Raw genomic sequence first — 15,760 nt, 5'->3', positions numbered from 1 at the left:
GACACGTCAGCTAGCCCGAGACATGGCCATAGAAACATTAATGGCAAAAGAAGGAGCAGTAACCCCCAACACCCACCCCCCCTCCCATCACTACTGTCGCTAAACTACATGCATAAAGCCTTCATCACGAGCAAGAAGTAGTCAAGAGGTTTATATTATAGGATAATATTATCAACGAGTGACCCGTCGTCTATTGGGATGGTGCAATAATTACATCTATCTTAAAATGGAGAGAAAAGGGGAGCTGCGGGGAAAAAAAGGAAATGAAATGGGACCGACTTTGTACCAGTAGAGCCAGTCAGTCAACACAAAAGAAACAAGCTAAACGAAAGAGCGCGAGGGAAATGATGAGAGGATACCAGCCGATGGCTCTCTAACAAAGAAGAAAAGAAAAGCGGAAAAGAGGGCTAGGTGATGATATCAAAACACAAAGAAAAAAAAAGGAGAAAAAAAGAGAAGGAAACCACACACACGTATCCCTACGCACACATCACTGCATCACGCTCTGCCGCCACTGCTCAACCCTGTCGACCTGCTTGTTCACAGGCATTCCGTAGCCGCCATATGTCTGCTGGCCATGGCCGTACATTGGTTGTGCATATGCACCCTGAGGATAGCCGCCACCGCCGCCCATCAGAGGGGCCTGTTGATGATACGCAGGTGTCAGCTGGCCCATGCTTGCCGAGGTGGCAAGATTGTGCTGCCGTGCCTGAAGGCCTGTCCCGTTAGGATTTTGCAGATGCACCTGGGAGGTGCTGGGCCGAATACCAACTCGCCCAGTGTTGTAGACGCCATTCTTGAAGCCAAGGTTGCCTTTGGAGGTGCTGAAGGCACCCGAGTATAAGGGGTTTGCGTTAGCAGTCGGGTGCGCTGCCAGCAGGTTTGCCAGCCCACCAGCCTTCTGACTGCCAGGGACAAGTGATGCTGCTGGCTTGGCAGTAGCTGCAGCCGCCTCACGCTCAGCCTGGAGCCTGCGGCGACGCTGTCCAAGTGTCTCTTCGGCCTCTATGGCCGGCGTCTTGCTCTTGGTCTCCTCCTCGGGCGCTGCAAACTGCGTAAGCAACTCGTTGGAGAATGCTCTGCTCACAGGCCGAGTAGAAGGCAAAGCGCCGCTGCTCTCTTCGTTCTTGAGACGGGCCCTGCGAGCTGCAAGCGGCTCATCCTCCGACTCCGACTCGGGGGCAGCGTAATTGCCTAGGCCCGTAGGCGCAGCCCTAGACACCATCGTGTGGTTTCGGACGGGGGTATACTGGTCTCCCATGATCCGGGCACGGCGCGAACTGAGTGGCTCGTTGTCTTCCATGTCCCGGCGCTCCATCAGACCAAGAGGCCGGTTCATCTCGGCAACAGCCAAGTTGAGATTCTTGGTGCCCGTGGCCTTAGTTGCGTACAAGAGTCCGAGCGGAACATCTTCGTCGCTCTCTTCGTTTCCAGCACCATCAGCTCCTTCTTCCCATGCCAGATTCACCTTGCCTTTAACACGGTTCTGGCGTTGCCTTTCTGCTACGGCATCTAGCTCAAGCAGAGTTGAGTGCATACCATTGGGAAAATGGCCGCGTGTGCGCAACTTTTGCTGTTGTTTGCGAATCTGCAGCTCGGCCAACAGCGTAGTGGGAGGCCCATAGTACATGTCCTCTCCCTCTTCTTCCTCCTGCTCTTCCTCGTCATCGCCATCCTGCTCGTCACCGCCAAGGGAGACATTGGTCATATGTGTCTGGTCTAGCTCGTCATCATCAGGACGCATGGCGTTAGCACCGTCGTGCAGATCCGTATCATGATGTGAGTCGTTATCCGAAACATCAAGATCTAATCTCCGCGAAGACCTCACAGCCTGGGTAGCCCCGGAAGGAGCGCTGCCGTCCGGTCCATTGACAGAAGAGATGCCAATTGACATTTGGCTGGCCCGCTTCTTCAGCTTGGCCGGTTTACGGAGACCGTCAACGCTAACACTGTTGTAAAGGTTGTGGGATTGGCGCTTGTCAGAAAGAGGGGCCATAGAGCGGCGATTGGGACGGCCTTGGCCGTCCACCCCCAGCTTGCCGGCAATCAAATGGTCGGTAAATGCGCTGACAGGTGCAGTTGCAGAAGCATCCAGTAGCTTGTCAAGTGTATGTGTGGCAGACCCGGCCTCAATTTTGATATCGGTAGTAGTAGAGGGCATCTCAAAAAAGACGCTGGCACGAAGCTGAGGTGGCAAATGCGACGCACGATTATTTTGCCGACCAGCAGGTGCAGGCATTGGCAAAGGCCCGCTGTTATATATAGTGTCTCTGATGGCCAGCGAATCTCGACCAACGCCCCGCAGGCCATTGTTGGCATGTTCGGTTGAGTCGGATCCGGTCTGGAATGTGGGATTAGGAGAAACAGGGTTATTGTACGGTGTCCCTGTCTCTTGTTGGGATTGCCCAGGCCCGTCAATATTGCCATTACCATCCAGAGACGCCATTGAATAAGTGCCGTGTGTGCCAGCGAGGGGATCGCCTAAAAAGTCTATGGGCTTAGCTGAGAATTGCTCAGGATGGGGTTGCTCGCCTTCTAGGTGACTAGGATTGTTTAGCCAGGGAGCGGATTGCCGGTTAATATTTGGCATCATGCTAAGAACTTTAGACTGTCTAGCATTTCGCTGTGCAGCCTTGGGTTTCTTGGATAGCTTTTGAGGCAGATTGAGCATCATTGGCACACGAGCAGGGTAGTAGGCCATCTCCATGCCTGTTTCGGGATCCATATACGACTGGGGGCGCACAGGAGGCATGGCCATACTTTGACGCATGGCATTTTGCGGCAGCGTAGACGGCACAGGCTCGCCCGATTGAGCATAGTCAGCCGTAAGGTCTTGGCCCGGATGAGGCACGCCTCCATTGTCGGCGTAAGGCTGGTTCTGGTCCAAATATTGCTGATCTTGCAAAGTATTTCCAGAAGGAGCAACATTGAATCCAAGGGTGTCGGACAGGTTTAAGGGATTGAAATCAGACAAAGAATGGATTATTTCGTGGCGATCATTGTGCAGGTCTACATCAGGATCACAATGTACACCATCAAAATCATCAAAAACGTCCTTGGCACGCTCGGATTCTGGCGTAGATGCAGTGCTATCTTTTTGGGAATGATGGTTCTTTTGGTGTGGCGTTGGCTGCACCTGCGGGTTCTCGGTATTATTATGGGTATCTTGAGACTGAGCCTGGGTCTGGCTATGCTGGCCCTGTGTCTGTGGTTCTGTCTCAGTCTCGGAATTGTTCTGTGCTATGCTAGACAAGCGTCTTCGATTCGAAGCTGCCCCCTGGGCATCAAAGCCCAGGCTAAGTGTCTCGGCGGTCGATGCTTCAAACGAGGGCATCCGCATAAGGTGGTTGATGCTGGAGGCCTTTCTCGAATGGGAGGGAGAGGCAGTCTGGCCCTTGGTTTGGAAGCTCGGCCTAGGCTGCTGTTGTTCCTGCTCAGAAAGCGGTTCCATTCTGCTATTAGAGCGGTTTCTCGCTGGGGTGTCTCTCTCTGTTTCCACAATTCCAGCGAGAGGGCGTGAATGGATGCTGCGAATCGAACTTTTTCCAGGCCCAGAGCGGGACAAATTAGCAAGGGAGGTGGATGGATCAGTATCGGATTTTGCGCGTAGTCGAGTAGTGATCGATTCGGCAGTGGACGAAGTCACCGAGTATTCTCCAGGCGAATATCCACCTAGGCGGGCAACGTGGTTGACAGAAACAATAGAGCTAGCGTTTGAAATATGGCGACTCAAGGCAGGCAGAGATCGTGCTTCCTCTTCGCGCTCTCTTTCTTTGAGACTAGCAGCCAGAATCGACGATCGACGGCTGTCGCTACGCTTAAGTTCGCTGTGCAAATTGTGGATGGCGTCGTCGATAGAGCTGGTCATAGACAGACGGACAGCGGTGGCTTCAAGCTGGGCAATATTTTCACGGGTGGTTATAGATCTAGGGGGTACATCAGGGACTGGATGCCGGATTGGCAGGGCTCCGTTGTGCGAAGTCGTGCGAACCAAGGGGGGAGGCGGATCAAATGGCTTCCCGGCTTGGGCGAGATCCTGAATCTGGTTCTGGAGCTGCTGGATTACCGAGGCTGAAGATGATGAAGACGGCGGAGGTTGTTGCGGCTGCTTGTGGGTTTGGGAGCCGGGAGCGTCAGGCTTTGGCCTTGGGAGAGGAAGCTCAGAGGACTGTTGGGCCTGGAGATTCAGGGTGTTGAAATTAGTTGCAGAATATTCGCTGCTGGCTTCGAAATTGAGACCAAGGTCAAGGCTGCCAAGTGAAATAGACGAAAAGTGGTCTTGCAGCAAAGGCTGGCCTGAATACGAGGGGGAGGCTGAGGAAGGAACACGAGCAGCTGCAGTGCCAGTAGTAGTGCCAGTAGTAGTAGTAGTAGTAGTAGCAATAGCGGTAGCATTAGCAGGACCAGCGCCAGCACCAGGAGGAATAGGAGCAGCGCCACCACTACTACCACCACCCCTGGTATTCTGCATTTCTATCAAGGCTGTTGTTGGCATGTCGGGCTCAGGGGAAATTAAAAGATGAGAAGAGGAAGACGAGGCTGGAATTGACTCAGTAGTAGTACTATGATTCTTTTCCTTTTCGCCATGCACTTGGCTTTGACTATGGCCTTGGTATATATCCTTTTGTATTAGAGGCTCACTGCCAGTAGTGTGGCCAGGAATGTAGGGTTTTGGAGTTGCTGAGGTGGATGTTGAGGCTGATGCTTCTGCAGCAAGACGCTCGAGATGCAGCTGGTCGAGACGGTTCTGTTCTTCGATTTCCTGCTGGGTCCTAGTTTCTAGCCGCTCAATAATCGACGACACCGAAGGCCGGTCCGAGATTGCGAGCGAAACAGAGAGGACCTTTTTGCGCGCAGCAGCACTGTCCTTTTTGGAGGGCATGCCGTGATTTGGAATTTCTGGGATTGTTGTTGAGGGCGGTGCTGACGCTGCAGGTGCTGTTATTGTTGACGAGATCGCTGATGCTGCTGATTCTGCTGATGCGACTGGTTCTGATAGCGCTTTATCAGCTGCATGCGGATTGGGGGTAGATTCCAGGGCGTCGGGCGATGGGGTCAAAGGAAACGATTGTAAATAAGCAGCAGAGGCGCCTTTTCGCATAGACGCAGAACTCATTTCGGCAGTGGTATATGATGGGACCAAGAAAGGAATGATCGAAGGAAACGGACTGGCTGGCGTCGGTCGAGTATGGCGATCGGATTATATTGTGCTATCAAGTTGATAGATAAGTCCCCGTTATAGTGGTAACTCACGGACTTGATTGGGTTTAATGCTACGGTTATCGATCGTTATCGTGGGGGGGGGGGGGGCTCAGAGGGAGTAGGCTTCGCGCTTTGGCTTTTAAAGAGAAGCTTCTGCCACAGCCGCAAATTGACATGTCCGAAGAGACAGCAGCAAAGTGGAACTGAGAAAGAGGAGCATAAAGGAGACTTATGAAGAATATAAAGAAAGAAGAGAGTGTAGAGTGTAAAAATGGAAGGCCTTTTCTTTCCTACTAGGAGAAGAGAAACATAAGCACCGATAGTAATTGCTACTTAGCCAACAAGGAAAGAGGCAAAGGCAAACGCTCAACTGATCAATTGCGAAGAAGATAAGAGAAGACAAAAACGACAAACGACGGGTAAAATCAGAAACCAGGGAAAGAGCGGCCGGAAAGAGCGAGTGGTAACCGCCAAGTGGGATAGGATAACGGTAAAATGGGAAGGAGGGAAGAAGGGAGGGGAGGGACAAATAGTCAACCCGCAGTTGCAGGCAGCAGCACAGCACCAGCGCAACACAACGCACGTTGACAAAGAAAGAAAGCACAATAACTTCACATGCGGCGGTCTGTATGTATGTAGAGCTACTAGCAATAATAACAGTAATAATAGCAACAATAAAACGGACGAACCGAGTAAAAATGGAAATAGCGGCGCAACAAAAAAGGCTAGGACGAATGGATGAAAACGAAAGGACGAAAGCAAAAGAGCAGGAGCGAGAAAAGAAGACAGAAAAGCGGGCCAAGAAACACCAGAACGGGAAAGAGGGGCTTTGGAAAAGGGTTCCTTCTGTTTTTGTTGTCTTCTTCATTTCTTCCAGCGTGCCTTGCCTGCATCTTGTGTATAATAGCCAGTTAACTATACTGCGGCTCTTACACACATACACATGTATCTACAGATATGCAAGGTATGCATTTCCAAGAACCACATTTCCGTGTGCGTGTGCGCCGGACGCTGTCATTTCAATCTAATTACCAGCAATCAGGCAAGGCCAAGGAGGATCAAGGTAGGCCCTGTCTAGGGGTTCTTTGGGACGAAAGCCCTTCTTCTTGCCTCACTCTAGATTGATCTCGAAAAAATGCCAAATTATCAAGCCCCCTAGAAAGGGAAAACAAAGAACAAACAGGAAAAAAGGGACCATGGATAGAGAAGAAAATCAGGACAGGCAAGGCAGGACAAGAGCAAAATGCAAAGTCAACATGCACATGCCGGTGCAGGAACCCGTGCTCCATGCTAGGCCCAATGCAAGACGACAAACCAGACAATCCGCCAGATAGGCAAAAAGGAAAGAAGCGTGTTTAATTTAACAGGCTGCAAGAAGGAGAGACAGGAGCGAAAGGCAATGGCGACGTAAAGGGGCAGGGGAAGGGGGACTTGATGTGCATCTCAGCATTTCACAGCAGGAAATGAAAACAAGGCACACACATGCCGCACACACAGACATAAACAAGCCACCAAGGTAAACCCAGACACCGCTGCGCATCGGCAATACAAGCTCATCTCCTCTTTATCTCCTAGCCGGCCAGGGCCAGAGAAAGATCTCAATACGGCATGGCAAGTAGCTACGCCCTGTTGTGTCACCAAACCAAAGTGCAGTCGGCAATAGGAAGCTCGAAACCCACGACAAGTTCTCGTTTTATGCGTTGCCAATGCCGACTTGCTCCTATGGCCCGCTGGCCTCATTATTCTATACTATATGCACATTTGCCATCCCTCATGTAGATGCCGCCTTTTCTGCGCCGTTGATGCTGGTCCCTCTGCGCAGCCTAAGCGCAGCAATATTCTGGCTTCTAGCAAGCCTGAATTTCACCAAGACCTATTATCTTCAGTTTGACTAATCGGTAGTAGCAAGTGTCCAAGCTCTCAGCTGAGATAAGCTTTCTGTGAGGTATAAGTCTACACGTAAAGATTTCCATGATCAGCCAGAATGCTTAGGATTGCTAAGAGCTCTTTTCACCTGTCAGAATATCAACTACTAGTTACTTTGCCAGGTATGTTTGTAGTGCTACTACTAGGAGTAGGAAACTAGTGCCTTAAGTGGTAAGGGTTGCTCGTTGTCTTTGTCTTGCACGCAGCAGCTCGCGTGCCCCATAGGCACCGGGGTTCCAAAAATAGAACAGGCGTCCTTTACCCTCTGCACAGGGTTTACTGTTCATATCTGCTGCTTTAGGGTTAATAGAGTATACTACAAGCACCCTTATTTCATGATCAGGAGCAAAAGGCGGTCAAGTTTGTTTTCGTCATTCAACCTCCCATAAAAGACCAACATACCACAAGATTCAGATACAGTAATACAGCATCACATGCGTACTGCAGCTCCTGGTAGGAGTTGCGTGGTACTGATATGACTGCATGATTGTAGCGATAACACGTAGTACATATCTATATGCAAATGCGTCTTTAATACAACTAGAGCAAGCACTATCAACGTCTGCTAGACAGCAATAAAGCGCGTAGTCGAATAGCATCGTGTATTGTTTGTTTGCTAGTACTAGCGATACTTTTTTTGCCTGTATGCATGGGATTGTGGAGCCAGAACAGCAGACATTGGCTTCGTGGCTTGGTTGGCTCTGGGGGTTATTGGGCATGTTCCTTCAGCTGATCTTGTGATGGAGGCTAGCATTCCTTGGCTCTCTCGTGATGCCTAGACAGGGTAAGGCGAAACACAAGGGAAACAAGAATATTAAAAACTATGTCGACGATGCATTGCTGGGGAGTGGCGTGGTCCGAAGCTATAAAGCTTTGGTTTGAACAGCCTGACCCCATTACACGCATCATATGGCCCTAAGAGCGCCCTTCCTTCGCTTTGTTACATGTTCATATGCGAAGTGCTTTATTTTCTAGTTTCCACTTGGCCCGTATGGGTATTTGCTGTGACACTGCCATTGGTGTGGATTGGGCCAGCAGCATTGTATCGTGTGAACATGCAGGCGTATAGCAAGCGAGGCAAAGGCGGGGGATAATAGAAGCGAGGGGCGGGGGAGGGAGGAGAGAAAGGAGAGCAAAAAGGGAAAAGGAAAACAGAAGTGCGTGGGCTAAATGTGATAGCGAATCCGATTCTCGGACCTTGCCCTAGATGCCGTTGCATTGTGCTGTTGATGAATAAATTCTCCCCCACGCTCTGAAGAACATGATAGAAGACGAGAGAGAGGGCAATTTTCAGTTACGACAAGTCGAGTGTGCATTTTCTCCCATTGACTTGATTAGAGAGTGGGCGCAGGAGAACGAGGAAGACATGCATAGTCTTTGATGTTGGTCGTTGCATACGCTGTGCTTTTTTGTCCCTTTGTCCTTCCTTCACCTTCTCTTTCTTGTCCCTCGTTTGGGCTCTCAAGAACCCATCCCATCACGTTATGGCAATACGCTTGCTGAATGCAATAAACCAAGGACATGTGCGACATGTACCGCATAATACTGAGTCAGCAGACAAAGTGCTTGGCCAGATGTCGTATACACTCCCCCCACAGGCCACCCGTGAATTCTGACTTCAATGACGACGACGGCGGCGGCAGCGGCGGCGGCAGCGGCGACGATGTGCGTGGACTGCTGCATGATTTTGCTTTTTGTCCAGTGCAGCGAAGCGAATATGCATGCTAGCTGTGATTTTGCCCCAATCCAGTGCCAGCCACGTCCTATGGATCGTTGTTCTCCTTTTGTGGGCAGGAAGCTAGTCAGCCTCCATTTGCAGAGGGGGCGTCCAGGACATAGGAGGTGAGGGGGAAGCGAAGCGCACACAGAGAGGGAGGAAGAGCAGCCACGACCGTGGCCTTGGTGGTGACTCCTCTTCGTCTATATTTATACCTCTAGCTAGCTGCATACCTGCTGGACTTTGGCACAGTCCCCACGTGCAAAAAGCACCGGTCATGGGTTTCCTATGCACGGTGGAGCAACAAGTACACGAGTTCCTTTCATTTTAGCTCCTTTTTGCCTGGCTCTTGCCCATTTTTCTCGCCAGTCCAGCTCGTTGGTACTTGACTCGCTCCTTCTGCTTTTGGCGGTTGCCGCTTTTCGACTTGACTCTTCGTCGTGGCTTCTAGCTTCTAGTGTTGCGCCTGGTAATACTATAGTAGGTAGCGTACAATGTCTGGTTTCTAATGTGGTGTTGGTTCGCCTCTAGTGCTATTCAGGAGTAACTACTCTATCCTATTGCCTGCTAGCTTGTATGGATGCTATTTTGAACCCTTTTTTCTTCTTAGTCTCTTTCAGGACATGCCCCTAAACAACGATCCATGGACTAGTTTTCCTCAGTCCCAGTCCCAGTCCCATTTTGCAGGCCCTTCTCTTTTCTCTCGTTTTCCTTGTTTCGCTATTCTCCACCTTCCATCTTCGAAAGAAGGCAACGCAACATCTTGCCTTCTTGTTGGCTTCCTTCCTGTTCCTGTCTCTTGCTGTTTCCTGTTCCTGCTCTTTGCATCGTCACATTGAAAAATCTTTTTTGATCTTTTCAACTCTCTCTTTTCCCTCACCATTTACACTTGTTTTCTCTTTTCTTTTCTCTTCTCTCCCTCTCTTTTCCCACGCATTTTTGGTTGCTCTACTGTTCCTTCTCCCTGGTTTTCGATTTTCCACCCCCCACGCCTGCCCTCGATATACTATATATTGTCCCTCGCTTTGTGCCTGCTCAGTATGGCGCTCCTATGATTCATACTACCTTTGTCAAGCTGAGTGGCCGTTTGTGGCCCTGACATTCTTAGTTCCAGACCCTCTTTGTTACATTGTACTTCTTTGTTTTACTGCACCTGCTGGCTTTCACGATTTCCTCGCTTTTATTAAGGCCGCCCGCCTTCCTCTCTGGCTGCTTTACTTTCTCTTCTGCCAGATATTCGTGCACTCCATCACAGTTGTGCTACAGGCTCTTCACCGCTTGGTATCTAGCTTTATATTCTGCTTCTTTTTTTTTTTTTTTTACTTTTTTGAAAAGAAAAAAATCTTTCAACTCTAAACTATCTTGTTCTGGCTACGATGACTTGCGACTCTATCAAGCCCGCTGCGGCCCCGTACCGTAGCCGGTTTGCTCCAATTCCAATCGAGACCACTTATGAGAGCGTCCGGCTCCCCAGGCCACAGGCTCTGGCCGTTGCCCCGCCAGCCTCTGCCCCGGCCTCCGTTCCCACCCCAGACTTAACGCCTGAATCATCACCCCGTGAGACTACCTCCGCACACAAATTCCCGCTATTCCCTACTAGCAGTAGTAGTGTCGAAATCAGCACGCAACACGTGGAGGAGACTAGGCCTAGCCGTGTCTGCAAAGACTCCTTGACCATTCCACAGCCTGGGCACGCCCCGTGTAGGCACCTAGATTGTGTCGGTTGTGTCAAGCAACGTCGCCGTTTTGCGCCTCAGTTGATTGAGACATCTCGCCGTGCCCGGCGCATCGGAGACTCGGGCCCTGCCACAAGGCCAACCGACAAAACCGACATCACACCTTACACAAACCACATCTATCTATCACACACACGCTCTAAAAAACGGCGGAACAACGACTATAAGGAGCATCGCGTCTATACTTCCGACAGAGCTCGCCGTGAGACTGACGATGCTGCCTTTTCCGGCTACCTTTTGCAATTGGCGGCCCAAGAAGTCGAAAGACAGATACAGGAAGCTGCTCTTGCTGCGTTTCCCAATGCACAGGCTAGAGAAGGCGGTGTAGCTCATTTCTATTTCCGCGATAGCGAGGAGGAAGACTCGCCGTCCGCTGGCGCTTCACCTAGATCCACCCAGGATGAGGTAGGTATTAGCGGTGTAGTAGGACCCCATTTCCACGTTCGCACCCATCGTGCACACCATGCCAGTACGATAAACCTGCCCCGCCAGCGGAAATCTTCTGATCTGGATTGGTGGCATAAGAATATGCAGGAGCATGCGCAAAAAAAGGAACAAGCTCAGGCTCAGGCCCAGGCCCAGGCCCAGACCCAAGCCCAGACCCAGACCCAGGTCCAGGTCCAGGCTCAAACGGACACGCCTATGAGGGACTGTGCTATTGACGACGATGAATATGACGAGTTTGACGGTATGGACATTGAGATGCCTCCCCCGGATCCTCTCTGGCTTACCACCAATCGCTCTGCATCGTGCATGTCAACGGAAAGTGACGTCTATATCGACGGCGATGACTACTCCATGTCGTATGCCCCCATTGACTATTCCTCTTCGTCCAAGTCTCATTCTAAGCCGTCTCCGCCCCCAGTCATTGCTTCTATTTCCATCAACCGTGGAGACCCAGGCGGCAACGGATTTGGCGGCCGTCAATTTGGCGGCTTTGCTCGATTTGGTCTTCCGAAAGAGTCGGACGACTGGCGCCGAGCTCGCCTCGGCTTTTCTCCGCCCATGCTAGGCAAGGAAATCAAGTTCCGCATGTGTCCTTCTCCCAAAGCGTCAGTTACACCACAACCTGCTGAGACACCACAACAGCCCATATCTCTTGGTCTAGACAGGTCTTGTTACTACGAGGAGGTCTCAACGCCCCCTGGGTTGTGGCGCGGGTCGTGTTTGCGCACTCAAAGTAATGAGAAAACCACCTATGTGCCTCCTGGTGCACCAATACACGAAATGTATCTTGCTACACCTACGGAACCCCTATCCCCATCCTATGACCCATTTTCTGCGGCCTTTGGTGCTTGTAACTCTCCTCGGCCCAAGAAAGACCAGATGTTTGCCCAGAATCGTGTCAGGCGAGAGGCAGCTGATGCCCGCGCCAAAGAAAAAGACCGGATTGAAGTCCGCATCAAGGACGAATTCGACGATCTTTTTGTCACGCAAGTCTTCAACTATCTCTCTCTAGGCTACCCACCGACGGCCCAGGCCTTTGACCAGGAGCTCTCCAAGATCAGCAGAGTGCCGGTTGAGGAGCTATCAAAGGACGACGAGTACCGTATGAAATCCCTCAAAACCTTTGACAGCGAGGAGCACACTATTCCCGAAGACGAACGATGTGTGCGCTGGAAGGCGCTCAAACTGTACATTTTCGAATGGGGCCGGCAGCATCCTGATCTGGACAACTGCCGGCCAGTAGCCTGGGGCATGCGAGAGCGGCGGGGAAGTTGGGCTGTCTAGTCCAAGTCCTAGGAGGACTGCTCTCTTATTTGCATGCCCCTAGCGCGTGCGTGCGCGTCCATACCACCCCATGTGGTTAAGTTAGGTTTCCACTCTAGGCTAAGATCTTGGTGTATCTCGCCGCATCTCTTACTCGTTCTAGAGAAGGGTCTATCTTAGGGAGCCCAAGAATTTTCGCGTCGCGTCGCAAGTCTTTTTTGTTTTCTTTTTCTTTTCATGTTGATATCCTCTTGTCCATATGCCTTTTTCCTTTCGTTTTCAGCCTCAGCTGTCTATAGCCATAGTGCTGTATGTGCCCATGTTGCGGCTTTTCTTTATATGCTTTTGTTTAATATGGAGTCTCATGAACTCCGCCAAATCTAGCGCAGCCTGGAGTTTTCGGGTTTTCGGTGCAGCTATTGCCTTTATTTTTTTCGTTTTTTCCCTTTCATTTGACTTATCTTGGTGGTCTAGAGGCAAAGGAAAGAATCGTCTACTGAATATAACTGATTTGTGACCAATCTAATCCAATTGCAGTGAACATCGCCAACCCAGTTCAGAGTAAACATAAGCCTGTATTGTTGTTTGCATGTGACAATGCATTGCTAGATATTAGACATACTAAATGTGGGGTGCATGACTAAGACCACCTATCAGCAGCCAACCTACCAGAATTGATCTGTATCGGCTCGTTTAGTTTCAAGCCAAGGCCAAGTCAAACAAAAGTCTGGACTGGATTGGACAGACTATACCAGACGTATGATTATCATCGGTTGCTTCTGTTCGTTTCCCTACTCCAACAAACTGGCAATTTAACTACTTTGCTCCCCTTTTGTTGATGCCGCATGGCTGCTGTGTTTTCTCTGTCTCTATTTTATTAACCCTAGCCCTAACTTAACCCCCTTGTCCCTTTCTTCGGCCTTTCCTCTTGTTCATTTCGCAGTCTCCAGCGCATTGCGACAACGCCAAGCAAGCATCGTTCAAGTTTCGCTAATGCATCTGCTTAACTGCCCTTTTCTCTGCAAGTTCGCAACCTAAGTCGAGGCCGGCACAAAACAACCAACACCCCGAAAACAAACCAGCATACCTAGAACCCAACAATGGAGCCGTCTCCGCTGACGCGACAAGTGCAGCCAGACCAGGTGTTCAAGCCTAAAGTGGTCAAGCTATACGAGGAACTATTCAAGGTATGAAACACCCAGGCCAACATATCACGACATAGATGCAGGCGTAAACACGCGCATTGTTTCAAGCTACGTGTCTAGATTGAGACCGACAGCGATGGGTAGATGCGTACTCCCTAACATCATTGTATTAGACTTTATGTGTCTCGTCTTCTTGGGATCTTGGTGCTCATAGTTAACACATTGCGAATAACTCTCTTGCCATAGTCAACTGATTCCGATCCTTCTTTCTCCGACGACGATGAGCTAGACGAAAAGCCCGAGGGCTATTGGCGAGAGCTCTTTCTCCTCAAGCCTGACGGCCCTGCTCTCCGCGCTGTCCTTGCCGCCCTGCCTGCAAGCGCCTTGCTTCAGTACGAAACACGCACCCAGGAAATTCTGCTCCAGGCCATGGCTGCACTGAAGAGTGGGCGGCCTGCTGCTGTTGCTAACGCGCTCGACACACTAGCAATATTCTTCTCTTCAGTGCTGAGTAAAAAATTTTCGCATCCCAGTTCCGAGATTATAACTGTGCTAGCTGGCCTAGATGCAGTCGACTCTGTATTCACAGAACTCGTGGGACTGTTGGAGGGCATCATGCGCAATGATAAAGACCTTGCCAATAGAGGACGGGCCATCCAGGTTCTGTTGGCCTTTACAGCAGGCGCATATCAGACGACGCTGCTCACTTATCTGATTCAGCGAGATTTGTTTCCTGCAATAATGAAGGTAAGAGGGAGAAATCGAAAAAGGAATCAAGATCAAGCCAGAGAAAGATGATAGGAAAAGAACAACAAGCAATATGTGACCCCACGGCTTTAACTTGGCTGGCCTACTCGCTGACCCCCCTCTCATAGTACATTCATGAGACTCCCGACTCAGCCAGCGCACTCTTGCCATTCGCCTTCCTCGGTCTGCTCGCCAACTACAACAAGTTTGAATTCCAAAACCCCTATGGCCTACGCCTTGCCGACTTCGTGAACGAGGCTCCGATCCAGAAAGTCGTGCGCTGCATTGGAAGCACGTGCTACTCCATGCGCCGCCACTACATCGACGTACAAGAAGATTTGCCCGAGGGCTGGTCGCTGTCATCAACCCTCAGCTTTATTGGCCTAGGACGCGGAAACAAAGCCGTCAAAAAGCCGGTCTACGATGCAGAAACAGCCAAGAAGATGTTCACAACCCTTCCCTCCGAAGAGGCGGCTGTGTTGCTGGCTACCTACGACTTTGCCCATGCAAACAAACTGTTCTGTGTTAATCTAGTCAAGCTCGGTGTCGAAACAGAGCCGCTCCCATCCTCAGACGCCATCACAGCATCAAATCCAGCGTCAACAACCCCAGCACCAGCATCTCAGGCTAAGGAACCCCAGGAATCGCCCTTCGCCAGCTATATATCTCTGTCTTCGTATCTCCTACAGCATGCATATCTCTCGCACCGGACATCGTATTATGCGCATCTGTCGCTGATGGTCTTCCGACTGCTTGTTGAGGACCCTGCTATATGCAAGCGGTTATGTAGCGCTGACTCACTTACTTCAGTGCGACTTTGTCGTCAGCGGCCACCGCATCTCCCTCTAGTCAAGGCCGAGCGTGTCCTCGCCGCACATTTGCTCGATACCATGGTGGATGGAATTACTCACAACCTGCGTCGGCGTCTCGACGTCTCCCTATACACACAGTGTGTGGGCATTGTCCTTCGCCTGCTCAGCTACTTGTCGCGCACCCGCACACGGGTGACCTATCATTGGGGCGAGCTGTTCCGCTCGCTCCTGTCCCTCCTCCGTTTCATGGCACAGTACGTGGCAGACTTGAAAGACTTGGCCAACATCGACACGCTAGCCGAGCTGACCGTCAACGTCCTGGCTTTGGCTCTGTCGGCTGGCGAGGCCTTCCTCCCGTCGCCGGCAGCCTACGACGATCTCTTTTACAAGGTGGTAGAAACTGGTGACACGCTCGAAAAGTTCCGCCAGCTGTACCAGCTCGATAGCCGCAAGAGCTCGATCAACACGCTAGTTGACGTCTCGGCGCATTACAAGTCGCTGCTGGCCGAGGGTGGTGAGGCTGCTGCCTCCAAGTCGGGCATATCGAAGAGAGGTAACCTGACGGCCCTGCAGGTGGCGGAGACAATCAAGCAAGGTTATGAAACACTAAGCATCCAAACAAATGAGGGCTTAGACATGTGGGAGCAGTACCGGGAGGCTGATGAGCGATCGCTGCTGAAAAAGGCGGCGCGATCGGCAGTAGGTGATGTCAGGATATTGTTGGAGCGGGCTTGAGGTTCAGGCTTAGGGTGTATGGCGAAGGTG

At 51.0% G+C, this 15,760-nt stretch overlaps 3 protein-coding genes across 3 annotated transcripts; 2 read left to right on the top strand and 1 right to left on the bottom strand.

Moving 5' to 3' along the window:
• Positions 1-490: 490 nt before the first annotated feature.
• HOO65_011367 (uncharacterized protein) lies at positions 491-5,116 on the bottom strand (the record flags this gene model as incomplete). The annotated part of the gene is made up of 1 exon (XM_070999957.1): positions 491-5,116. One exon carries the CDS (start codon positions 5,114-5,116, stop codon positions 491-493), a length of 4,626 nt encoding a protein of 1,541 aa, XP_070863188.1.
• Positions 5,117-10,221: 5,105 nt separating this feature from the next.
• On the top strand, positions 10,222-12,312 carry HOO65_011366 (uncharacterized protein; the record flags this gene model as incomplete). Its single annotated transcript, XM_070999956.1, has 1 exon — positions 10,222-12,312. One exon carries the CDS (start codon positions 10,222-10,224, stop codon positions 12,310-12,312), a length of 2,091 nt encoding a protein of 696 aa, XP_070863187.1.
• A 1,079-nt stretch (positions 12,313-13,391) lies between these two features.
• HOO65_011365 (UPF0588 membrane protein) lies at positions 13,392-15,730 on the top strand (the record flags this gene model as incomplete). Its single annotated transcript, XM_071005507.1, has 3 exons — positions 13,392-13,478; positions 13,683-14,183; positions 14,312-15,730. 3 exons carry the CDS (start codon positions 13,392-13,394, stop codon positions 15,728-15,730), a joined length of 2,007 nt encoding a protein of 668 aa, XP_070863186.1.
• Between the last annotated feature and the right edge of the window lie 30 nt (positions 15,731-15,760).

The sequence above is a fragment of the Ceratocystis lukuohia genome, assembly GCF_044167205.1.
Source record: "Ceratocystis lukuohia strain C4212 chromosome Unknown Supercontig1_pilon, whole genome shotgun sequence".
NCBI classification, from domain to species: Eukaryota; Fungi; Ascomycota; class Sordariomycetes; order Microascales; family Ceratocystidaceae; genus Ceratocystis; species Ceratocystis lukuohia.
Note: the sequence above shows the minus strand (reverse complement) of the source record. Positions and strands in the feature narration are given on the sequence as shown.